Source organism: Malaclemys terrapin, chromosome 5 (genome assembly GCF_027887155.1).
Source record: "Malaclemys terrapin pileata isolate rMalTer1 chromosome 5, rMalTer1.hap1, whole genome shotgun sequence".
NCBI classification, from domain to species: Eukaryota; Metazoa; Chordata; order Testudines; family Emydidae; genus Malaclemys; species Malaclemys terrapin.
Window position 1 is genome coordinate 98,055,233 of NC_071509.1, and position 27,050 is coordinate 98,082,282.

General features: G+C 41.8%; 1 protein-coding gene across 1 annotated transcript in view; it reads right to left on the reverse strand.

Moving 5' to 3' along the window:
• Positions 1 to 27,050, reverse strand: part of LARP1B (La ribonucleoprotein 1B) — a 105,639-nt gene continuing 78,589 nt past the window's right edge. Inside the window, exons 12-19 of the mRNA XM_054029770.1 lie at positions 24,787 to 24,898; positions 15,028 to 15,239; positions 14,480 to 14,586; positions 9,220 to 9,380; positions 8,371 to 8,515; positions 3,439 to 3,548; positions 3,184 to 3,311; positions 1 to 2,109 (exon numbers count right to left, since the gene is read on the reverse strand). Coding sequence (XP_053885745.1) covers positions 1,873 to 2,109; positions 3,184 to 3,311; positions 3,439 to 3,548; positions 8,371 to 8,515; positions 9,220 to 9,380; positions 14,480 to 14,586; positions 15,028 to 15,239; positions 24,787 to 24,898 — 1,212 coding nt within the window. The 3' untranslated portion in view covers positions 1 to 1,872. The remainder of the gene's footprint in view (positions 2,110 to 3,183; positions 3,312 to 3,438; positions 3,549 to 8,370; positions 8,516 to 9,219; positions 9,381 to 14,479; positions 14,587 to 15,027; positions 15,240 to 24,786; positions 24,899 to 27,050) is intronic.

Below are 27,050 nucleotides of genomic sequence, written 5' to 3' on the forward strand. Positions count from 1 at the left end.
TTGGGTTTTCTTGATATTTTTATAAAATTTGCAAAGATATAGCACAAATTACACACACTGAATGCTAAATATGCACACATTTCATTCAATGAAAAAGTGAAAGTAAATATTCAAAGTCTATTACTTGTATATACAGTTTCAATCCAAATTTACATTTGCATCATTTTCATGGATAGAAAGAGGCATGGATCAAACAGCTCTGAGATGTATGACTAGTATGTTGAAAAGATGCTATTTAAAGTGTTCATTTGCATCAATTCCTACTATGTTAGTTCCTATTTTCCTTTGAAAATAGGTTACTTCTAAAAGGCTCAATTGTGTATTGAAATTACTTTAACTACTAGGAAGGCCACTGTTATATACTCATTTACAAGTGCGTATGTGTTCATAATTGTTCCAGTCAGATTCACAAGGTAACATGACTGAAAAATTTTAATGGACTTGAAGTTACATCAACTTCTAAAATCCACTACAGGTTTAAAAATCATTCTTTGGATGTTGAGTCGTTTAGGACACCTCCCAGTAGTAAGGCATCAGTGTTAGACATTACTTCTAGTTATAAAGTTAACTGAAGGCTGTTCGGCAGTTAACAAATATAGCAAAAATGAACTCATTCTTATCTTCCCACCTACCTTAGAAAGAAGTCATTTCCTCAATTATACTAAATCTTCTAAATCAAAATAAATGACAATAAGTAATTACGGGTGATAAAACTCGTGATTTTACTCATGTTCCAACACTAGAAATGAATGTTTATTTGAATTGTTTACATTTAATGAAACTAATGTCTTGACCGGTTTGTTGAAATCTCATTTAGTCTTATACCTAGCAGAATTTTAAATTATAACTTCATTCACATATATTCTAAAATAGAAAAACAAATTTAGAGTGAGTGCTTTAATTTTTAAATTTGTCTCAAAAGTAAAACTAAATATTGGAGTTGAAATTAAAATAAAATCTTTAAAAAAATCGATCTGCTATACCTCTCGTAGCACACTTTATAACCATGAAATAGAGAGAAATGAAAAAAAAGAACCTCTATGAAACTGAGGATGATTTGAATATTATTTGCTATTTTATGAACCTGCAAAAACTGCAGATATTTAGTGAATTTAGGACAGTACATAAATCAACATACCCACTTTCCCCTTCTACTTTACTTTTGCTCACATTCATATAAAAACAAGTGTTGAACACTTCCTTAAAACTAAACCAGTTGATGTCCACTTAGAAAACTCCACACCTAACAAAACACTAACTAGGGAGATCCTGAAATAAAAAATAGAAAGCAAAATAATTAAATAGAATCCAGAAGCACACACAGTTCCTTAGAGTTTCACATCCTTAAATGTGCTTTTACTTTTTACAAAAAAAGCAAATATTTTTATAGTTATATATGTAAGAAGGAGCCTACAAACTTAGATCCTTTCTGTAATTTAAAAAAATATACATTCTCTCGGCTTTGATACGTACAATTAATAATTCATAATGGGGAAATTAGGTGAAGAAAGCTCAGTAAGTAACATGAATATATTGTATCTTCTTTAAGAAGTATGAGCTAAAATGTAAGGCATTCCCAAAATATTTTTTGCATATAGTACAGGAATGCCATTTTTGTAAACAATAGCTCAAGGAAAGCAATACTGAAACCATAGACATTTTCCTAGAAACCCTTTGATGATCTCAGAAACAGCCACCCCCAACCATAGGAAACATTTTTAACTTTCTTGTGAAAGAGAAAATGCAATCCTTTGTCTTCCCATACATTTGTTTTTAATCAAGCATTAGAACGGTTCCCCCTGAAAATTTCTGAACTAAAATATTGATGTAAAAGTTGGCCTCAAGAGCATTAACTTGTCTTAAGTCTATTTTTCAGATGTCACCTTCTGTTGATTTTGTGGCAGCGCTGTTCTGGCCTAACTTGTCAATTGATTCCTGCGCAGTATTCCCATCGTGAAAGTTTACTGGGATCTGAAACTGATTGTCAGCTGTGGTTTCAGCAGCAATTAGAGTCTTAGAAGAGGATGTAGGCTGATGTCTAGGACAACCACTCTCCTCACCTATTGAAGGTGAAGGTCTTTTTCTCCCAGATATTTCACTAAGAGGAGGCTGAAAACATTAAATTAACCAGTTTAGTATTTTTTCTACAAGAATAGATATTACTACTTTTACTTTCATAGTAGAAGATCCAACTAGAATGACATGTTTAAAAGGTAGGAAGACTAACCCACTAAAACAGTGCTATTGTTATGAAAAATCTTTATTATAAACTCAGTAGTGTCCTAGTTTTTTTTTTTTTTTTTTTTAATAGACAACATCCATGCCCCCAAAGATTATATAGTCTAATTGAATTTTAAGATAGGTATTTGACTCCGTCCTGGCATTAAAAAAAATAGTCAAGCATGAAAAGAATAACCCAAAACAAAATATGTGGTAACAGTTAAGAGAAACATGAATTAAACGAAACTGTCTCACGCTAATGCTCTGGTGGTACACAAGGTCCCCGCCCTGTGCACTGAGCACCATCACCTACCCCAAAGTCACTGAGTTGGGAGCACACAGCACCTAAAGGAACATTAATTGGCTACCCAACCACAGTCTTAATGCCCAGCCATTTATGGAAAATTAACATTACATGAAAAAGCACAGAGTTTTCCTTTATACCAGGAGACAGACTCACAAACAGCAATTGAAGTCAGTAGACACTAAATAGTAAGTGTGATGGCTGTCAGTGCAATTCAGTAACAACTGCTCACTGGACATTATTGACTTGCTGCATTCTTATAACTAGCTGTTGAGAGATTACCTGCACTAAGAGCACTAATTACAGGTACATGGTCAGGTAATTAAAAACAAAAATGTCCTTACTTATTAGCTTAAGTTTATTAAATTGAACATTTTCTAAATCTATTTTTTTCCATTAGTTCTATTTAGCATTGGCATTTCACTCATCCTAGACAGTGAAAATGGATTAATCAGTTTCAATTTTGTTTAGTTTCACATTCTGGCTTCTTGTACCATGCTGCAAACATTAAAAATTAACAAATCTAAACAAAAGTATTTTATTTAAATGTTGTAAAAAAACCCAAAACAATCTTGGTTTTACAAAACCTAAATTAACCTGATAGTGTTCCTTTAGCAATAGTACAGTGAATGCTTTGTTAGCAGAGCTTACAAACTTACATCAACTCTGAAGTCCTCCAGTCTCTTAAAATTACAAAGGTATTCCTGCAGTTTGGGGTCAACGGGTAGAGTTTTGGATTGAGAGTATTTCAGATAAGCCCAAAATTTTTCTAATCCATAAAGCTGACCTAAGAGCAGAAAAGATCATTGACAATTTTACAAGTTACAAAAAAGGAATATTAAGTACCTAACTGTAAATAGGTAATTTCTCACAATTCCCCCCATCTTTAAAGAGCCTTAAGAAATGGGAATTACCAGATTCATAGTCTTTTTTTGTTTCTTCTTGAAAATCCTTGAAGATCTCTTGTCTGAATTTTTTTTCCAAACCATAGCTGTAAAATCTAAACAAGCATTCCAATCCATACCTGCAAACAGAGAATAATGATTTAAGTGCATATTACACTTCCTCAAGGGATGTAAATGTTCTGTCCTTCCCCTTTACACTTGAGTAAAAATTAAATACCATGGTTTAAACTTTCTTTCCTACCCATCTGATCCCTTCCTTCCCTCCACACATTTTTACTTACTTCTAAATTTCTTTCAGTGTTGTAAGTATTCAAGGAGTCAAATAAAAGAATGGGCTCTTATAAAAACATACTACTGACAATGGGTCTCAGATGGTCCCTCAGCTCCCACAATTGTGTGTGCAGCCCAGTGGAAGACAGGTTGATGCTTTGGTTTTCCTATAAATTGATATTTTTAACTTTGCAGTGAGGAAACGTGCAGAATACTTTAAAGATGCCAAGAGCTCGTTGACTTCATTCTCTACACATTTTCCTCCACTTTGAACCACGTGCTTTGTGGAATAATCTCCACTTCTAACATGTCAGTCACTTGAATCCTTGAGCTTCTGGAGATGTCAAATATATGGAATCTGTAGATGCTAAGCAAGGACTTCAGATTTTCTTTATTCCTTGATTACTTGGAGACATTCTCAACAAGATTTTTCACTCAAACCTGCCATGGCACACCCCCTTAAAACACAGTGTAATTGTTTGTTTAACTCCAACAATATGCTTGTCACTGGTACAAGACAAATAGTCTCTGCCTTCTTGCTTACAGTCTAAAAAATTAAGACAGCATGTTAAACAAGTTCCTTGAAACCAATGAACTGCTGTTTTGTACATCTTCACTTCTCCCAAATCCAGGGAAATCTATCTAAACTCAAAATCCCAATTTTGAGGAAGTTATACCAGAGAAATTATTGGAATATTTTTCTGTTTTTCTAGTAGTCTGAACAAACAAGAAGTTTTCCTCTTTTTCCGACTCTCTTTATAGCTGTGAGCAAGTTATTATATATAAGGTCTACCTTAAGCAGATGTTACAAAACAGATCCAGAAGTCACTTGGTGAAATTCTAGATCTGTGTTATGCAGGAGATCAGACTAGATGATCCAAATGGTTTCCTCTGGCCTTAAAAATCTATGAATCTAAGCAGCAGCAGCATCTCTACCTCATATTCCTCACAGTCAGTAAAATGGGTAATACTTATTCTGCCTTCCTTATTGTGAGGATTAGTGTGGATGTAACACTTTCCAATTACAAAGGTGAAGTAGTATTATATACTACATTAAAGGATTTGGAAGAAGCTCTATCATGTGCAGGGGAAAAAAATCTTTCATGGATAAATCACAACTAGAGTGATCAGATCCTACATCCTACTTTCAGTATTATACCAATTCTCCAATTCTAAGCATTGCAAAAAATATGAAGACCGCTGTTTGAACAAACGGAAAAAAGAACTATATAGACTATTAAGCTACATGGAAAGAATGAGCCAAGAAACTGTTTATACCACAAAAACTATCATCATGCAATTGTGCATTCCCTGCAGAGCCAAAACATCCTGTAAGTATATATACCAATAACTCACTAAACTGTCCTAAATATCAAAGTATCTGAACACTTAATTTTATAAAAAACCAACTTGATAGTCTATTTTGTCATACTCTCTCTTCTCTCTCCATTTCCAGGAATAGAAGGGATGTGTTTTTCTTCTTTTATTATCTTAATTATGGAAAAGGACAAATAGATGGGTTTTGCATTTTGTCTTGAGGACTTGTAGGGTTTATAGTCATTTTAGATCATTTAAAAATGGAGTGTGGAGAGTTCCATCATCCTTGCAGCTATGTCGGGACAGAGGGTGGAAGAGAGCACATGCACCAGACCTTGGTAATTTAAAGCCAGAACCTTAAAACCTGACTGATGAGCAGTCAGTGAAGTGACCAACACACCAGATGGATGTGTTCTTGTTAGCTTTGTGTTGCTCAGTAAGCAGGCTGCTATGTTCTGTAACAACTGCAGTTTCCTCAGCATCTGCAGTTTCATTCCCATATACAGTGTGATACAGGAAGTCTGGAATTCCACGTACAGGTTGCTGTGGCCTACAATTCATAAATCAAGATAAGGTGGAGTGTCCTGGACAACAGTAGGCAGAAGCAGTTCATTCTGGCTATTGTTATTTGGGTAACCAGCATCAGCAAGTTCAGCAAGACTCAGGCTGCATACCAATTTGATGATGGGAAAGCCTCTCGCTGACTGGTAAAGCATTAACTAGTTCCTCAGAACATTTCACTCTCCTCATCAGCATTATCTATGGTACTTGTCCAGTTTTGCTTCAGTCAGCTGTTCTTCATCCAACAGTTGATCTCATTCAGGCTCAGGGACAGCTAGGAAACAGTACTTATCTTTATTTCATAAGCACACAGTAGGGCTGGGTGTGTCTCCATAGTGCTGGCTTTTAAAATCATGGTCTGACAGACAATAAATAGGATTTTGGAGAGCATAGAGCTTTGGGAATTTTCACATAAGCTCTGGATGTGCATTTCCCATTTCCCAGCACAATCCTCTGAATTCAGAGAGTGAGGATTAGGAACCATACTATCATTCTAATGCCCTATAATATCTTTGAAAGTGAGCTAGCAACGTTCCATACAATATTCTAGGACCGCATGTACCTTCTGCCAAATCTTTTGAAGAACTTGGAAATCACATTAAATTGTGGCAGGTGTACTTTACATCTAACTCCCCATACATCAGAGACATCTGTCACCAGATTTAAGAGCAGTCAAGGACCTAACAGAGTTTAATTACTTTAGTGTTGTATCCGATAGCAAAAAGATCCATCATCACTGGATGACCCTCTCAAAGATTTACTTTGCTACAAAACTTCTGCTCATGGTGGCCTATGATTCTGTGATTTATTGGGTAGTATGACTTTTCCCTCTTTTTTAAAATGCTGGTCAGATGCACCAATGAGGAAGACATTTTTATCTGAGATAAACCATTCCCAAAGACTTGCTGCTTCTTGATATAAAAACAGAAGACAAAATTCTTCTGGGATTTTAACAGTACATTACCACTATGTTACCTGTGAAAACCTGTCCCAACTTGCATTTGATCAGAGGAGCAACATTCAGAGAGCGATTTACAGGCCCCAAAATTGTGCGCACCATATGACCTCCATCAGTCTGCAAAGGTCTTGGGTCACCAACAGGCCCAGATGAGTATCCAACAACCTAAACTACGAATGTTCATTTTAACAAAGACGGAACTGATAGTGCAAAGGAAATCTCCAGCAAAACATGATCTAGATGGGATCATCACACCGGAAAAATGACACTTTCCAGAGGAGTCCAAATCCTGTCTAGATTGAAATAATGCATTTAGAGAGGAAAATCAACCAGCTTTCCTTTTGCTCCTGGAATCCAGCTGGGGGTCTACTTTTTCTTGAGCCCTGATGATAGCTGCGAAGAGAATACCATAGGGAAAAGACTACACAGATTTCATTATTCAAGGGGATGTATTCAACATCAGATGACGACAGACAAATTAATGGATTTCATTTGTATGACTTAGATCAGACATTGGTATTGATGACTCAAGAGTTTTTGATCAGACTTAGCTGTTCCGTCCTCTTTTAAAGAGCCCTGAGATTCCTATCCCTCTCACTTCAGACTTAGGGTGGAAAGAGTGCAAAAGCACACAGCTGTGAGGTGAATGCCCAGATCTCCAAGGCATTTTTGGCTTTGGGCACGTTGGTCCATTAAAGGATTACTGCTGTAGTGAATAATGTAAAAAGTGATTACTTTCCACTTGTACTATGACAAAGACCCAAGTTTACCAAGGCTTAGGATGTCATTGGTCTACCTAAACTTTAACCTACTGTACACTGAAAGTAGAATATTAAAAAAAATAGAAAACGATACAAGTGTAGCACAACAGAACATAATGAGGATGTGCTTGGGGACAGACCTTTCTATACTCACAGAATGCTCGGATCTATGACCAATGCAGGGGTATCCCTTAACAGTTTTACTTTTACCCATGATTTTGTGGCTTGCAAGGCATTACACATGATTTTTAGAGTATGAAATGAAGACAATTTAATGAAAAAGAAACTTTTGATCTTTTCGAGATTAAGACATCATATGTTTTGAATCATAGCAATGTCAAGTCAAAGGTATTGATGGCCACAGGGCAATCCCTCCCACAAAAGAGAATTCTTCTGTTGTGCACAGACAGAATAGCAAGTCCTCCGTAATTCTGGCAAAGAATGTGTGACCAGAAAAAAAAGAGACATTAGTGGGGCTCTTCTACCCTGCTAATTCTCAGTTGCCATGTCAGCCTCTAGTGCCACTGGCATCCAATGTAACTTATAGAAACCCTTAGGGTACTCTAATCTATACTGGGGTGATCACACCAGCACACAAACAGCTCAGAACTGGGAGGAAACAAAGGTATTAAAACCATACAGTACCAATTTTCTTTATTATATTGACAGTGCTCCTGGAGGAGAAAAAATAAATTTTCACTAATTTTAAATTAATCAAGGGGTTAAAATAATTAGGTTGGCTTACAATTCACACAATATACAAATTTGAATAAAATTTATTTTGAGTTTCATAGAGTCTAATGATCAATAATTGGGGATCTGACATCATGGTATGTCTAATGTCATCTATAACAGCATTACTATTATTTGTTTATACTTTTCTAATTTGCCAAAACTACATTTGTTACTCGAGAAACTTGAAGACTAATTTTGAAAATGCTACAACGAGTCAAATTGATAGTATAAAAGATTCAAGTTCTTTAAAGTTACTCTGAACACATGGACCCCCATTTCTTAAAATGAAAGGTAGAAAGAAACCCAAATTATTCAAAACTTACAGAATAAATGTAATACCTGTAGTGTTCTTTTGCATCATCTAGAGCAAGCTGTCTGAATTCCTCGTACATTTTCTTGTTAAAGTGATCTCTTAGAAAAAAGGACCAGAAACGAAAGAGTGTGTTCATTTCCTGGGATTGGCCAATTCCCAACCGTTTTCTCTCTGGAGAAAAAAAAATACAAAACAATGACAAAACAGCTAGTTTTAACTAAATAAATACACTATCTCAAATATAAACGGTTGGAAAAAATTCTATTTTTTATTAATTGAATATACAATAAAAGTTCAGATGGTGTAAATATAAACTCTCCTCAAAAAACAGTTCAAACAATTCTAGTTAAGTCAATTTGAATGAAGTTTCTAAATTCACCTAAATCAGTTAGATATTACTTGTCAAGCTGATATTTATAAGATCAGTTGTTCAAAATAGTCACTTAAAAAAAATAAGCAAACTCAAAGCCTAACAAATTTTTTACAAAAATTTAACCACTGACATGAAAATTTCAGTGATACAGCAAAGAACTGATGTAAAATGTATAAATGTTTTTCCCCCTAAATTGCCATTGAATTTAAAAGAAAACCAACCAACCACATATAAATTGCCCCAAATTACTTTCTTTTACAACATGTAAGTGCTTACGTGATAAAAGTTACACAGAAAATAAACTTGCTCACAAAATCCATCAGAGATCATTTGGAATGCCTTTCCAAGCTAAGTTACCAAATAATCATATAGACATTTTTTTTAAGAATACTTGGTTTACTATATAAAAAGCAGGCAAAGAAAATAAAAGTGGAAAAATAGCATTATAATAATATCTGATTATTGCCAGGTAAAATTTCTGAGACCGTGTTTGGCATCTTACCAACTAGGCACCTTCGACGATATTTGTGGTACACTTGTTGTGTAAAGCCATTTTCCTTTAAAAGTTCATGAGAAGGATGCTGGAACTTGGGAAGTGAGTGTGGGGTACACCCATAACTTCCTGCTTTTGGAGCACCTTCTGAAGGTGAAGCATTTGAACTGCTGTTGAAACAAAAAATATTTGTAAAAACAATGAGGAGTACTTGTGGCACCTTAGAGACTAACAAATTTATTTGAGCATAAGCTTTTGTGGGCTAAAACCCACTTAATCAGATGCATGGAGTAGAAAATACAGTAGGAAGATATATAGAACAGTACATGAAAAGATGGGAGTTGCCTTACCAAGTTGGGGGGGAGGGGGAGGGGGAGTCGAGACAATTCAATTAAAGTGGGCTATTATCAACAGGATGAAAAATCACTTTAGTAGTGGTAATCAGGGTGGCTCATTTCAAACAGTTGACAAGAAGGTGTGGGTAACTGTAGGGGGAAATTAGCATGGGGAAATTAGTTTTTAGTTCTTGTAGTGACCCATCCACTCCCAGTCTTTATTTAGGCCTAATTTGATGGTGTCCAGTTTGCAAATTAATTCCAGTTCTGCAGTTTCTCGTTGGAGTCTGTTTTTGAAGTTTTGTTGTTGAAAAATTCATAGATTCATAGGATTCTAGAACTGGAAGGGACCTCGAGAGGTCACCGAGTCCAGTCCCCTGCCCTCATGGCAGGAACAAATACTGTCTAGACCATCCCTGATAGACATTTATCTAACCTACTCTTAAATATCTCCAGAGATGGAGATTCCACAACCTCCCTAGGCAATTTATTCCAGTGTTTAACCACCCTGACAGTTAGGAACCTTTTCCTAATGTCCAACCTAGACCTCCCTTGCTGCAGTTTAAGCCCATTGCTTCTTGTTCTATCCGTAGAGGCTAAGGTGAACAAGTTTTCTCCCTCCTCCTCATGACACCCTTTTAGATACCTGAAAACTGCTATCATGTCCCCTCTCAGTCTTCTCTTTTCCAAACTAAACAAACCCAATTCTTTCAGCCTTCCTTCATAGGTCATGTTCTCAAGACCTTTAATCATTCTTGTTGCTCTTCTTTGGACCCTCTCCAATTTCTCCACATCTTTCTTGAAATGCGGGGCCCAGAACTGGACGCAATACTCCAGTTGAGGCCTAACCAGCACAGAGTAGAACGGAAGAATGACTTCTCGTGTCTTGCTCAGAACACACCTGTTAATGCATCCCAGAATCATGTTTGCTTTTTTTGCAACAGCATCACACTGTTGACTCATATTTAGCTTGTGGTCCACTATAACCCCTAGATCCCTTTCTGCCGTACTCCTTCCTAGACAGTCTCTTCTTATTCTGTATGTGTGAAACTGATTTTTCCTTCCTAAGTGGAGCACTTTGCATTTGTCTTTGTTAAACTTCATCCTGTTTACCTCAGACCATTTCTCCAATTTGTCCAGATCATTTTGAATTATGACCCTGTCCTCCAAAGCAGTTGCAATCCTTCCCAGTTTGGTATCATCTGCAAACTTAATAAGCGTACTTTCTATGCCAATATCTAAATAGTTAATGAAGATATTGAACAGAGCTGGTCCCAAAACAGACCCCTTGCTACTTTTAAGTCTGTTATTGAGTGTCCAGGGAGATTGAAGTGTTCTCCGATTGCTTTTTGAATGTTATAATTCTTGACTTCTGATTTGTGTCCATTTATTCTTTTGCGTAGAGACTGTCCCGTTTGGCCAACGTACATGGCAGAGGGGCATTGCTGGCACATGATGGCATATATCACATTGGTAGATGTGCAGGTGAATGGGCCCCTGATGGTGTGGCTGATGTGGTTAGTTCCTATGATGGTGTCCCTTGAATAGATATGTGGACTGAGTTTGCAATGGGGTTTGTTGCAGGGATAGATTAGTGTTTTTATTGTGTGGTGTGTAGTTGCTGGTGAGTATTTGCTTCAGGTTGGGGGCTGTCTGTAAGTGAGGACTGGCCTGTCTCCCAAGGTCTGAGAGAATAAGAGATCGTCCTTCAGGATAGGTTGTAGATCCTTGATGATGCGCTGGAGAGGTTTTAGTTGGCGGCTGAAGGTGACGGCTAGTGACGTTCTATTACTTTCTTTGTTGGGCCTGTCCTGTAGTAGGTGACTTCTGGGTAAACCTTCTGGCTCTGTCAATCTGTTTCTTCACTTCAGCAGGTGGGTACTGTAGTTTTAAGAACGCTTGTTAGAGATCCTGTAAGTGTTTGTCTCTGTCTGAGGAATTGGAGCAAATGTGGTTGTATCTTAGAGCTTGGCTGTAGACAATGGATCGTGTGATGTGGTCTGGATGAAAGCTGGAGGCATGTAGGTAAGTATAGCGGTCAGTAGGTTTCTGGTATAGGGTGGTGTTTATGTGACCATTGCTTATTTGCACTGTAGTATCCTTGAAGTGGATCTCTTGTGTGGACTGATCCAGGCTGAGGTTGATGGTGGGGTGGAAATTGTTGAAATCCTGGTGGAATTCCCGAAGGGCCTCTTTCCCATGGGTCCAGATTATGAAGAGGTCATCAGTGTAGCACAAGTAGAGTAGGGGCATTAGGGAACGAGAGCTGAGGAAGTGTCAGCCATTAAAATGTTGGCATACTGTGGGGCCATGCGGGTACCCATAGCAGTGCGCTGACTTGAAGGTATACATTGTCCCCAAATGTGAAATAGTTGTGGGTGAGGACAGAGTCACAAATTTCAACCACAAGGTTTGCCGTGACATTATCGGGGATACTGTGTTATTGCACAAACACCACATTTTTTCAGGTTTAACATTAAGAAGTGCCAGCCATCTTGCATTAACTACTCCCAGAGCTGTTAGAATAGCATAGTTACCAAATGGCCACCATCACATTTGCATTGGCCCCAAGACATGTCCTCCGACTCACACCAACAAAAAAAAGGGATCACCAAACTTTGAGATAAAGAGCACAGGGAGAAATCTAGGATGCCAATGGCACAAAATTAAATACAAATCTATATGCCAAAAGCAAGGGAAAGTAGAACAGCAGCCTAGGACAGAGAGGACCAAGAGTTAGGGTTGCCAACTTTCTAATCACAGAAAACTGAACACCCCTGCCCCTGTGCCTTTTCCAAGGCCCTACCCCCCATTCACTCCATCACCCCTCCCTCCGTCACACGCTCTCCTCCACCCTCACTCACTCGCTCATTTTCACCAGGCTGGGGCAGGCAGTTGGGATGCGGGAGTGGGCTCTGGGGATGAGGGGTTTGGGGTGCAGGAGGGGGCTCTGGGCTGGAGCTGAGGAGTTCAAAGTGCGGGAGGGGGCTCTGGGCTGGGGCATAGGGTTGGAATGCGGGAGGAAGTGGGGGGGGGGTGAGCTCCGCAAGGGAGTTTGGGTGCAAGGGGGGGCTCAGGGTTGGGGTGCAGGCTCCGGGCAGTGCTTACCTCAGACGGCTCCCAGAAGCAGTGACATGTCCCTTAGGTTCCTAGACAGCAGGGTGGAAAGGGGGCTCTGCACAGTGCACCTGCCCGCAGGTGCCGCCCCCTGCAGCTCCCATTGGCTGCTGTTCCTGGCCAATGGGAGCTGCGGAGCCCCCATGTCCGCCCCTATGCCTAGGAGCCTAAGGGACATGTCGCCACTTCGGGGAGCTGCGTGGAGCTGGGTAAGGAGCCTACCTGTGCCGCCAACCAGACTTTTAGCGGCCTGGTCAGCGGTGCTAACTGAAGCTGCCAGGGTCCCTTTTTGACTAGGTGTTCTGGTAAAAAACTGCACACCTGGCAACCCTACCATGGGTCGATTGCAAAAGAAGTGGAGCGAGCTAGAAGCTAAAGTAGAGATGGCGGAGTGGGCCAAGAGGAAACCGTTGACCACTCCAGAGCTTGCTGGGTCACCTAAAAAGATAGCAACAAGAGCTAGAGGATACAAGTACCTCCTAGCGGAAGATTGATTAGTTGATAGAATTGAACAGGAATTAGTCCAGTTAGGATGTAGGCAGAGAGACAGAGAAACAGCAGTGCTTAATGCTGAAGCAGGACTTTAGCCAAGCTTCAGGCAGACAAGGAGGCCAGGAAACAAAGCCTGATGGTAGAGCCGTGAGTTCAAGGAGGTACAATGGGCATACAGGCAGAGCCTTGAACTCAGTGGGATACAGTGGAGACCCAGACAGTACATCAGCAGCAGACCAGAACACGTGAGAGGCCAACGGTGCAAATAGTGGTCCTTTGGGGAAAGGGAAATAGGACACCCGTTTTATGGCTCCCATCATGAGGACTGGAGATCAGAATTACTGGCTGCCGCAGAACGAGAGCTACATGTAGTTCAGTGAGGGCAAGTCTACACTAGAGTGCAGCAGCAGTGCAGCTACACTGATGCAGCTGCGCTACTGTAGCACGTCTGGTGAAGACACGCTATGCTGATGGGAGAGCACTCTCCCGTCGGCTATGTCTATGTGAGAGCGTTTCCCACCAGTGTGGACAGCGCTTAGGTCGATGTAACTTACGTTGTTTAGGCGAAAGTCTTTTTCACACCCCTCAGCACATAAATTGCATCAACTTAAGTGGTAGTGTAGACCAGCCCTGAGAGAAAGAGACCTGCCTGTGGAAGATCAGGACACTTGCAAGGCAAGAGGTCACCTGATCTTGATAGTCAGTGAGCCTGAGGGAGAATTAGAAACTGCATGCAGAGACTTTGAAACCCTGGAGAAGATGAGGGTCTATATAGACTGATTGGTTTTGAAGATATAAATTGTAATACTGGTATTAAGGACTGTGCAGAACTTGGGGAATCCAGGTATATATGAATGAGTTTATATGGAATTTTTTTTGTTTTGGGTTAGGGGTGAGAGCAATCCAGATGTGGCCTCACAGCTCAGGGAAAAATTCTGCCTGTGAAAGAGGCAGGTTTTTCCTGAAAAACGGGGAGAGGTACGTCACAGGGTAGCTGACTAAAACTGAAGTAGGTCTAGCTCCTCTGTGCCCGAACAGGTGCTCCCTCTTGGCCCAATTAAGGGGGCAGTGCTGCACCTGGGGCTAACAGTTGATGTGTCTCCTTGTATTCTCTCTTCACCGTTTCCCTGCTATTCTTTTGTATTTTATTCTCACTTTTCTTTCCCCAATCCCTTTTTCCTTTCTTGCTGTATTCCTTCTGTCCACCAGTCCTCTTCATTTGTAAATACGTTTTGCATATTCACATACTTCTCACCAATAACTGTTCCACTGGCTCTATGCACTGAATAAATCACAGCAAATTATTCCATGATAAAAATTACTACCTCACAGAAGATGTTCTTGGCCTGTGATCTCTGGAATCCATTACCCAACCAACATGGCATTCTAGCGGAGGGTTTGTACTATGTCGTGTTTTTCTTTTTCTTGGAACCTAAAAAAACAAATGCAACATTGCAAAGTATTTCACTGATGTAACTGCAGTCACTTTCTGAAAACTGGAAAATCACAAGTGATCAGGTAAGCTGCTATTTCCCCCAAACTACAGCTCAAGTTTTCATGTTGCGTATAACACACTGTGAAGTCATATGAAGTCATAAAACTCCAGCATCATAACCCAAGAACCAGTCTTAAACAGAAATTCAATGTCTTTGGATATTTTGCCTTTTCATTATGGAATTTCTAATGATATTTACCCAACTCAAAGATGCCATTTCTCAGAACCGGAGAAAACATCAGTAAAGTAAGTTGTTTAAAACAAAATAAGCCACCCCCCATTACAAAAAGAAGTGAAGATAACTAACAGTACTGTTGCATTATGTTAATAAAAAAGTGTGACTTGATGAAACTTTATGCACAAGGTTTTTCTGTTTACCTTTACATCAATGGATCTTGTTTCTTTAACAACAGGATAGAATCTTGGCGTTTTGTTGGGATCTTGTAACCTTGGGGTACGAGGTGTTTTGGGTGTTCTGGCAGGATGAACTCTTGGAGATTCTGGGACTGCTGTTGGCAGTGAACGAGCCATTGTTGTTGGAGGTACTTCTACAACACCAAACAATTTGCAAGCTAGCTCATCTGTTAAATCTGTAAATAGAAAAAGAGACTTAGATTGCTAACATACATGTATGCAGAAGTATTTCATTTTCAGTTGACATTTAATGGACAGACACAGAATATCTTTGAAATTCATTTGTATTCTGCCTAAAAATTTCGACATTAATTAACAAAGGACAAAGTATGAGTTTATTGATGCAGCCCATATTGCTTAACCTCCATCTAAATTAACTCAATTTATGTAGTTTGGGTTTTAAAAGCTCCTGTTAATCAAGACATACAAAACTCACTGGAAAAAAGAGTTACCTTTTCAGTAACTGGAGTTCTTTGAGATGTGTTGCTCATATCTATTCCACAATAGGTGTGCGTGCTCGCCACATGCACTGCTGCCGGAAGTTTTAACCCTAGCAGTACCTGTAGGGGAGTGCCCTAGTGACCCCTGGAGTGCCGCCCCCATGGCGCGGTATAAGGGGAGCTGCACGCTCCCCCCACCCTCAGTTCCTTCTTGCCAGACAACTCTGACAGAGGAGGAGGGTGGGATGTGGAATAAACATGAGCAACACATCTCGAAGAACACCAGTTATGGAAAAAGTAACCGTCTTTTCTTCTTCGAGTGATTGCTCATGTGTATTCCACATAGGTGATTCCAAGCTGTATCTGTTGGAGATTGGAAGGAGTTCACAAACTCTCGGGATAGAGAATGGCCCTGCCGAACCTGCCGTCCTCCCTGGTCTGAGAGACAATCGCATAATGTGAGTTGAACATGTGAACTGGAGACCACGTGACAGCCCTACAAATGTCCTGAATGGGGACATGGGCCAAAAAGGCAGCTGACGAGGCCTGCGTCCTAGTCGAGTGCGCCTTCACAATTGGTGGCGGAGCGATTCCCGCCAGGTCGTAACAGGTACGGATGAATGAGGTGATCCGGTTGGAGAGCCGCTGAGTGGAGATCGGCCGACCTTTCATGTGCTCGGCCAAGGCGATGAACATTTGCGAGGACTTTCTGAACGGCTTATTACGCTCCAGGTAAAAAGCCAGAGCCCATCTCACAACCAGTGTGTGGAGGCGGCGTTCCTCACTGGACACATGGGGCTTGGTGCAGAGGACCGGCAGAAAAATGTCCTGACCCATATGACGGGCAGAAACCACCTTCGGGAGGAAAGACGGGTGTGGGCAGAGCTGGACCTTATTTTTATGAAGCACTGTGTACAGGGGCTTGGAGGTCAGGGCCCTGAGTTCCGAGACCCGCCTAACCAATATGATCCCTACCAGGAAGGCCACCTTCCAGGAGCATGTGGCTAACAGCTCAAATGGGGACCCCATGAGACGGGCCAACACCAGGTTTAGGTCCCACTGTGGGACTGGGGGCCTAACATACGGGAAGAGATGAGCCAACCCCTTAAAGAACCAGCCTGTCATAGCATGGGAGAATACCGCTTGGCCCTGCACCAGCGGATGGAAGGCCGATATGGCCGCCAGGTGCACCTTGACAGACGAGGGCGCCAGGCCCTGGCATCTTAAGATGAAGGAGGTAGTCGAGAATAAGCTGGATCGGGGCGGACACCGGGGAAACGCCCCGCTCGTCCGCCCACCTGGAAAACAGAGACCACTTTGTCAAGTAGGCTCAGCGTGTGGAGGGCCGCCTGCTTTCTAGGAGGATGCGCTGAACCCCTTCTGAGCACGTCCTTTCCTCCCTACCTAGCCATTAAGCAGCCACGCCATGAGGTAGAGTGCCGCTAGGTTGGGGTGGAGGAGGTGGCCCTGGTCCTGGGAGAGCAGGTCCGGGTGGGATGGCAATGGCCATGGTGGGGCGACCGCCAGGCCTGTGAGGGTCCCGTACCAATACTGCCTGAGCCATGCCAGGGCAATCAGAAGGACCTGGGCCTTGTCCGTCTTTATCTTTTCCAGGACCTTGCCGATCAGCAGGAACGGGGAAAGGCATAGAGAAACTGGCTTGACCAAGCCAGGAGGAAGGCATCAGAGATAGCACCCCATCCCAGCCCCTGAGCAGAACCAGGGACAGCAATGGTTCTGCCGAGTCGCGAACAGGTCCACCTGGGGAGTTCCCCGCACTTGGAAAAGTCTGTGCACCACCTCTGGGTGGAGAGACCACTCGTGCTGAGAGGAGAAGTCCCTGCTCAAGCAATCCGCCCATGCGTTCCGGTCGCCTGGCAGATGGAAGGCCTGTAGGCAGATGTCGTGGGCTATACAAAGGTCCCACAGCCTGAGGGCTTCGTGGCAGAGGGCAGAGGATCAGGCCTCGTCTTGCCTGTTGATGTAGAACATCACGGCCACGTTGTGCGTGAGGACCCTGACCATCCGGCCCTCCAGGTGCGAGCAGAAGGCCATGTACACCAGCCGTACCGCCCTGAGCTCCTTGACGTTTATGTGGAGGGTCAGATCCTGAGCCAACCACAGACCTTGCTTCTGAACATTCCCCACATGGGCCCCCCACATCCCAGGTCCGACATGTTGGACACCAGTTCCAGCGACGGCGCCCTCCCCTGAATGGGACCCCTTAGAGCATTTTTCTCGGGGAGGACCACCACCATAGGGAGGTGATCACTGGCTTGGGCACTGTGAGGACTTAGTCCATCCTGTCCCTGGCCTGGGAGAACTCCGAGGACAACCAGAGCTGGAGGAGCCTCATCCTGAGTCTGGCATGAAAGACCACATACATGCACGCTGACATGCAACTCAAAAACTGGAGGCACACTGTCTGTCACCAGAAACCTTGTGACCGTGTCGATGAGCCCCTTCAGGGTCTCGAACCTGTCCGGTGGGAGGAAGGCTCTTCCTAGCCTTCTTGGCGTGTCCCATGGACAGGGAGCGGTGCTGACTAGTCGATGGCGCCGAAGGGTCGCCGCACACTGACACCGCAGTGCCCATTACTGACTCGGAGCAGCGCGCCAGAGCCGGGGTCAGCGCCGATTCCATCAGAATAGCCCGGAGCCTAATGTCCATTTCTCTCTTGGTCCGAGGCTTAAAACAACTTGCAAATCTTGCAGCGATCACTGAGATGGGTTTCCCCCAAACAGCGTAAATAGTTCGCATGCAGATCACTCACTGGCATAGATCGCCTAGAAGTGTCACACGACTTAAAACCCAGGGCACGGGGCATGCCCTGGCCCGGGTGCTCTAGATAAACTAAACTAACTAAACGTACCATACACTGAATGAACAAGCAGTTTTGGGGATGAGCTACAGCAAAGCTGGAGCAGAGCAGTTCCGAAGCACCTTCACTGGTGGCAAGGAGGAACTGAGGGTGGGGGGAGCGTGCAGCGCCCCTTATACCACATCATGGAGGCACCACTCCAGGGATCCTAGGGGGCTCCCCTAGGGGTACTGCTAGGGGAAAAACTTCGGCACCAGTGCACGTGGCGAGCACACACACCTATTGTGGAATACACATGAACAATCACTCGAAGAACTATTATGACTTACAAACAAAGTTAAGAAATTCAAAATTTCACCTCAAACTGCCTTACTTAAACTATATTCACTGCTAGAAGTTATATCTACATCTTGCAAATCTCTTGCCTTGATTACTGTAACTTTCTGTCCCGACTACAAAATACAGTTTATCCAAAATGTTTCAGTTAAATCAGGGGTAGGCAACCTATGGCACACGTGCCAAAGGCGGAATGCAAGCTGATTTTCAGTGGCACTCACACTGCCCGGGTCCTGGCCACCGGTCCGGGGGGCTCTGCATTTTAATTTAGTTTTAAATGAAGCTTCTTAAACATTTTAAAAACCTTATTTACTTTACATACAACAATAGTTTAGTTATATATTATAGACTTATAGAAAGAGACCGTCTAAAAATTTTAAAATGTATTACTGGCGCGCGAAACCTTAAATTAGAGTGAATAAATGAAGACTCGGCACACCACTTCTGAAAGATTGCAGACCCCTGAGTTAAATCAACCCAGGAGATATTCAAGATCAGAAAAGGCTTTTGTAAGAAAGGGCAGACTGGTGATTTTAGAAAAGCAACAGTAAAAGGATTTAGCAAGAGACTAAGTTAGGGGAGAAAAAGAAGAATAAAAAATGTACTACAAAAATAAGCTGAACATATTTTAAGAAAACAGAAAAATGTCAGTAATTTTCTATCAAGCCTTCTATAAAACACTAGTTAAATAAATGTTTAAAAGAGAACATTACTTAAAAGCTTGTTAAAGTTCCAGTATTTCTATGGCTTGAGCTCATTACAAGTAAAGTGTAATGTTGCTAACAGTCATGAAGATATATAGAATGGGGAAAATATATTGCACACACAAAATAAACTATGCAGAACATGGTGACTAATGCTGGATTTATGTACATTTTAACAAAAAGTTTTGCTTTCTTTTTGTTGCATTTTAAGCAAAAGTCTAATAATTTTAGAATCAGATAGATAATCTGTACTTTTTTCCCCTATGAGCCAATGTTTTCCTGATTCCATTTCCCCTTCTATGTGTAACATAAGAACTAGTGAGTGTGTGTGTTCCTCTTTCTGTTGCCAGATGGATTTAGACTTACCTGTAAGAGGAAAGTTAGGTGCCTAACTTACTTAGGTCCTTTTGAAATACCACTAGGATGCTATCTACATCTTTAGGCTCCTAAAAATCTTTGAAAATCTGGCCCTGCATCCTTTATAAAATGCAGCCACTAGACTGCAATGTGGTCACACATCTGAACAATGGTAAAACTGCCAAAAGTGCTTCAGTGACTTTGGTGCCCAAGTTCTATTTTCAAACCTGACTTAGGCACGTCCTAAGTCTCAATGACTTTTGATGAGCTTCTGGTTCTCTTCAGCACCTAACTAATTTTGAAACTGGAACTTGGGCTCTGAAGTCACCTAAGCAATTTTGACAAAAATTTTCCCCAAATCTAATTCTATCCAGAGGCAGCTATGGTATACGCATACCATTAGTCTTACACAAAGAGAGAGGAAATTAATCAGAAAAGGTCTGTGTCTTGGGGCAGATGGGTATAAATTCTATCTAAAATTCTTAGACATCTCAAACTAGACAAGTACAAGTTGAAACATAGGCCTGTATATATTGAGACATTCAAAATCAGTGTCAAAACACGTACTACTATGATTTTCAATATTATAATTCCTGATGTTACTGAAAATTACAGTAGCAATTTAATGGAAATAAAACATTCATAAAATAAATTGTGAAGTTTTGATAACACTGTATTCATTTATGGAAACAGTGAATTATTCTAAAAACTACATTAAGAACAGCCACAATGGGTCAAACCAATAGTCATTCTAACTAGTATCCTGCCTTCTGACCGTGGTCAATGCAAGGTGCCTCAGAGTACTCCTGGGGGAATTCCGTGCTACTCCACAGGCACAGAATTCATGTCCGCAGATTTCTTTGCTTCCCTGCAGGAAAATGACTTCTGAGGGGAGAGTCACAAGAGCAGTCATTCGCCCCACCCTGCACCCCAGAGCAGCTGGCAGAGACAAATCAGTGGGGAAGGAGTGGAGGGAAGAGGGGCATGGGTGTGCATGTGTGGAGAGATGTCAATCATTGCTGGGGGGGGGGGCAGGGCGGGACAGAGGGGCGTGCGAACAAGAGAGACTCTGTCCCTCTTGCTTGCTATTGCGGCGCACCCAGCATGGAGAGGCAGATCTAAGGTCTGGTCTATACTACCCGCCTGAATCGGCGGGTAGAAATCGACCTCTTGGGGATTGATTTATCGCGTCCCGTCGGGACGCGACAATCGATCCCCGAATCGGCGCTCTAACTCCACCAGCAGAGGTGGTAGTAAGCGCCGCCGACAAAAAGTGGCAGAAGTCGATTTTGCCGCCGTCCTCACAACGGGGTAAGTCGGCTGCAATACGTCGAATTCAGCTACGCTATTCACGTAGCTGAATTTGCGTATCTTAAATCGACTCCCCGCTGTAGTGTAGATGTACCCTAAGGGTTATTTGGAAGTAGGCCTAAGACAGGCTTGTCCCTTCAGGCAGAGCTAAATGTAGCAGTCTGACTGCTTAGTTGTTTCCATTGTGTTAGTGAATAGTTCCCATTCTTAGTGAATTTCCCCAGGAGCATAAAACAGGTGTAAAAGTTTTAAGGCTCCTTTACATTGCCTGAATGGTGTAAAGGAGCCTTATTGTAAAGGACAGTATGGGCTTATGGTGGTTTAGTGATTAGAACTGGTCTAAATTTTTGGACTGAAAAATTTTCCTATCAAAATGTGCTTCATGAACTGTTTACTACTGACCTTGCTGGAGATGGTCAGTAGCCAATATAAATTGTGAGTTTGATTCCCCAGCCCTTACTTGCTCTTCAGTTGCCTATGATGTAATACTGAGCATATGGCTGAATATATTAGTTGACTAATAACTAGAAATAAAGGGTCACACTTAGCTACATTATTATTAGATAAAGGCAGTTTGGGGATTTCCCTCCAATGCTCCCCATCCCCGTTCTTCATCCAGCTCAGCAGTCCACCTGCATCCCTGCCTGTGTCATATCTCCCTGTGTACTATCACAGGATAGCAGAGATCATCCTGAGGCACTTTTGCTGATAGCTTAACTTTATAGACCTTTAGAGTGGTACAAGACTCATCTTTTTGGTCAAGCACATGCTTGATTTAAAATCTTCAGTACGTTATTTATGGTTAGTTAAGGAATACAAGGTCAGGGGCAGTTACTCAAAAATATGTCAGCTAGTGGGTCTCCAGTGGGTCATCTTCAGCTGAGGATGGCAAGAGTGTAGCATGCTGAGCATACTCCTTCCCCCCACCCTGCCTTGTTTCCTATGTAGGGATTGGCATAGGACAGTAGCCAGGACTCTTCTATACCAAGGGAATCCTCAGCTAGGAAGATCTATGTGCTTTCTGGCTTTTTTCCTGTGCGAGAGTGGCACAAAGAGGTTGGATTAGCATTCAGGATCTATTTTACTTATTGTGACTTTTTTCTATATTGTAGTTTAAATAAATTACCAAAATTGCAACAGGCATGATTATATTGTGTTATTTTGATGAAGAAAATATGCAGAATTTTAAAGTATTGTGTGCAGAATTCCCCCAGAAATACTCAGAGTGAATGAACAAAACAGGCAAATCATTGAGTGATCCCTCCCATTATCCACTCCCAGCTTCTGGCAATCAGAAGCAAGGGACACCTGGAGCATGGGGTTGCATCCCTCACCATCTTGGCTAATAGTTATTGATGGACTTAACCTCCAACTAATAAAATTAAACTGCTTTTAAATTGTTATTGCGAGCCTCAATATTTCCTACCCAAGATAGGAAACAGCCTGGTAAGTTTAACTCTTTGATGTACTGTATAGCAATACGATAAAGCCAAATACAGTGATATGACAAATCCAAATTGTAAATGATGTCTGTATCAAGTAGAAAAATATCTTTGGATTGTAAAATATTTATTTTTTCCTTAAAATCTATATCCTAGTGACCATAATGCCTCACTTCAACAACAGCTTTTGCTTTGCATATTGTAATGGCATGTTGCACTATAGAACACTTTCTGTTGGTCTGCAATAGTAGTGAAATAACTGAAATTCTCGCTTATGTGTACTGATGCAGATGCACATTCATTTATTTTCCTGTATCAACATATAGGATGCTCTAATACAGTACAGGCTAACAAAAATATCTTTTAGATAGAGCTTTGGTTAAAAACAAACCAACCAACAAAAAACCCCAGACTATAGTCAGAACCAAAATTAAAGCACATGAAGTTTCTTTAATGCAGGATTTCTTAAACACCCCCTCCAGCTTTCTCTGGGTGCCCTACAGAGCTCTGTCCTTGGTTCCTTACTCTTCTCCCACTACACCTTATTGCTGGGTTCTCTCATCCAAAAACGAATTCAACTACCTCATAGATGATTCAGAGATCTATCTGTACTCAAGACTGGTTTCCTGCTGTCCAAACTAAATCTCAGCCTGTCTCTCGGACATCTTTTTGAGACTGTCTAGCTGTGAGCTCAAGCTCAACATGGCTAAAACAGAGTTCTTACTCTTCCTCCCCCTAAGCTGTCCCCCTGCCTGACCTCCTTTCTGGATATCTGATACCACCACCATTCTACTCTGACTGAGGTGTATAACCTGGGTACCATCTTTGACTTGGAGCTCTCTCTAGAGCCTCACATCCAGGCTATGTCTAAGTCTTGCTGATTCTTTTTCATTTCTCAGATATGGCCCTTCCTATCCACCACACAGTTAAATCTCTCGTCCAGGCTCATCATTTTATGTCTCAATTACACAACATCCTTTTCTCTGGCTTTTACAAATGCCATCTTACCCTGCTGGTAATGTTCTTTACAACAGCATTCTGAATGGTTTTGACCATGTCATCTTTCTCTCGCAGGATGGATGGATTTAAATCAAGGAGATATAAATTGCTGATTTGAATAATGATTTAAATCACCAAGTGGAAAGCTTCAATTTACATCGGATTTTAAACAACTTTTCCATTGTTTTTTCAATTATTTTCTAAAGAAAGGTGCATTCTCACTGGGTACATAACCATTAAAACATGTTGATTTATAACTAAATAGAGCCTTTATACTAGATTTGGTACATCTTTTTGCTACCTCAAGTGGTATAGCATAACCATATACATTTATTTAAGCATATTTTCAGATTTTAATTGTACACATTTTTAGTATATTAGAAAATGGTGAATGATATATTGCTTATTTACTAGATTACTTTTTGCTCAAAATTTGTGTTAAGCTGCATTAAGATGGTAACTGGAATTTAATTAAATACAAAACAGAACAAATTTTTTTTATTAAACAAAATAAAGCCCTTAATATAGTACGTGACCTCCTGTGCCACATTTATAAAGCCTGACTTTTTAGAAAGTATTTTAAGAGATTATAAGGAGTTTAGGTCTCAACATAGTTTGTATCAAATTCAGATTTCATTTTAAACAGGTTTACTTTTAAAAAGGAAAACTTATTACAATTTAAGTAACAAAATAAAAAAAAACACCAATTTTTATCCATCCTGCTCTCTTTGCATCCCTTCACTGGCTCCCTCTTCTCTATCATACCAAACTAGTTACTGGTCTTTAATTTACTTTAAGGCCCTTCATGATCTATCCCCACCCTCTCTGTCCTTCAGTATAGAAAAAGTCAACTTTCATCTCTAATCAGCCCATGTTGTCAGCCTCCATTGTGCACTTGTTAAATTTTCCAACAATCATCTTTGGGCTCTCTCATGTGCCCCTCACGCCTGGGAGAAACTTCTTTTAAACATTGACAAAATTAACTCCTCATCCTTCTTTAAAACTCTCCTGAAAACTCTACTGTGCTATGAGGACTACAAAAAAATTTACAATGGTTGGGCTGCTGACGTGCTGACACCATTGCTTATCATGCTGACCAGTAAAGTCTCATTGTTTCCTTGTACTTCCCTGTCTGTACCCATCTGCTATCACTTGTTTTATATTTAGATTATGAGCACTTAGGGGCAGGGACTGTCTTTGTTTTCTGTGTTGGTACACACCTGGTACAACGAGGTCCTGGCCCATGACTGAAGTTCTCAGTCGTGAGAATAACACAAGTAACAAAAATAATAAAGAAAGTACAATTCTATTACCTTGTTGTGACCTTGGAGGCCATGGAAGAACTTCCTGGTTTGGCTCAGGTGTAAGACTGTCAAACTCTTCTTTACTGATGAGATTTAGTTTCTTGAAGTTTTCAACCTCTTGCTGAATTTGAAGAGAAAATTTCACAATTACAAAAGTGACAATTGTGTATCAATCTAAAAACCGACAAGTTCACAGAATTGAGTTGCACCAGCATGCAACACGTCAAGCAGAATTCATTCACAATTGATCCTGCACAACCACAGGCCTTTCTGTTGAATTTGGGAGGTTGCACACAGCAAGCTTGTGAAAGAAAATGGAAGATGAAGCCGCCCCTGGACATGTGCAATAAGCTTGGCTTATAGAAGCAAAGTGTGCGCCCCTTAGGGCTTGTCTATACTTACGCGCTGGTTCGGCGGCAGGCAATCGAACTTCTGGGTTCGATTTATCGCATCTTGTCTGGACGCGATAAATCGAACCCAGAAGTGCTCCCCGTCGACTCCGGTAATCCTGCTCGGTACGAGGAGTACGCGGAGTCAACGGGGGAGCCTGCCTGCCGCGTCTGGACCATGGTAAGTTCGAACTAAGGTACGTTGACTTCAGCTACGTTATTCACGTAGCTGAAGTTGCGTACCTTAGTTCGAATTGGGGGGTTAGTGTAGACCAGGCCTTAGTATTGTTTGCAATGACCAAATTCATGGAACTAGAAAAAGTTACCCTACTTTATAAAAGGGCAACAGAACCCTCATTTTCCCAGTTTCTGTCCTGTGCCAAACCATCTTTCCTCTATAGTAAGGTGTGCACAGGAAGATTCTGGCAGTTTGGGCGGGGGACGAAGGAGTGGGCATCTCCAATTTACTCTCTCGCTCCTCATTTCAACATTGAACACAAAGAATTTCAGGAGTAACTAGTAACTTTGGATGCCCAACTTGAAATTCCTTAAAGATGTCTGTTTTTTCAGAGGGTAGATGCTAAATACTTTCTGAAAAATGAGGCCTCTTTGAAGTAACTCAAATTGGTAACCCAAAAATCAATGCACCCAAAAAATAATCACTAAGAACTTTTGAAAATCTTGACCAACAATTAAAAGAATGAGGTGGGAGAAAACATTTACCCCTCCATTCTTTCTACTGTCCTCTTGCAGTTTACTGTACAGTCTACAGACACCTTGCATTTTCAATCTTTATCTATTCCTTATTTTCTCCTATATTCTTTCTTCTTCTTTTCCCATCCTTGTATCTATTTCTCCTTTTCTTTAGTAACTCCCATTCTTTTGTCCTCTTTCCTTGTCCCATACTGAAATAGGGTCCTGCCACCATGATTTACCTCAATCCAGTGCTCACCAAGGGTGGAAAAAATGGAAGTACAAACACTATCCTAAATACGATGGTAATCCAGCTCAGTTGCCTGTAAACTTGCCACTCACAGCACTGCCCAAAGTCAGAAGTGGATCTGACAAGGAGCAGGGAGGACTAACTCACAAAGAGGGGTTCCTTGGAATGACTGATTAGTGAGCAACATGTGACAGGGCAGGAGTGGAGAAATCTGAGTTCCTGAGGTTCCAGCAGCTCAGCTAGCTTGCTGCCACATTCACTGGCCAGCTACTCGGTGTAAAACCACCGGTGTGTTTAAAAATCCATTGGTTACAGACAGAGGTGTTTGTCCTTTAGGGACACAGGCAGGGGTGAAAGTAATTTAAAGGACTTAACGGTATTCCGGAGTCCTGAGCAGGCGTGGCCTCAACCGGAAGAGGTGTGGCCTCAATGCAAAGAGGCGGGCCTTTCAAGTTTTAAAGGCCCTGGGGCTCCAGCTGTGGCTGGGAGCCCCAGGACCTTTAAATCACTCCGGAGCTACCAGCTGCAGAGGCGGCTGGGGGCGAATTAAAGGGCCCAGGGCTCCGGCCAACACAGCGCTCTGGGCCATTTAAATCACCACGGGAGCCCTGCCACCGCTACCCCGGGGCGACAGGGCTCGGGCAGCGGTAGCCATGGCAGGGCTCTGGTGGGGACTGAAAGGGCCTGGGGCTCCAGCCGCTGCGGGAAGCCCCGGGCCCTTTAAATTCCCGCCTGAGCCCGGCTGCCAGAGCTCCAGCGGTGATTTAAAGGGCCCGGGGCTCCCCGTAGCAGCTAGAACGCTGGGCCCTTTAAATCCCCGCTGGAGAAGCCGGTCCAGTCTGGCACGACATACCGGCTCTTGCCAGTACACTGTGCCGTACCGTACCGGCTTACTTTCACCTCTGGCCACAGGCCACCTTAGTAGTATTCCATATTATAGT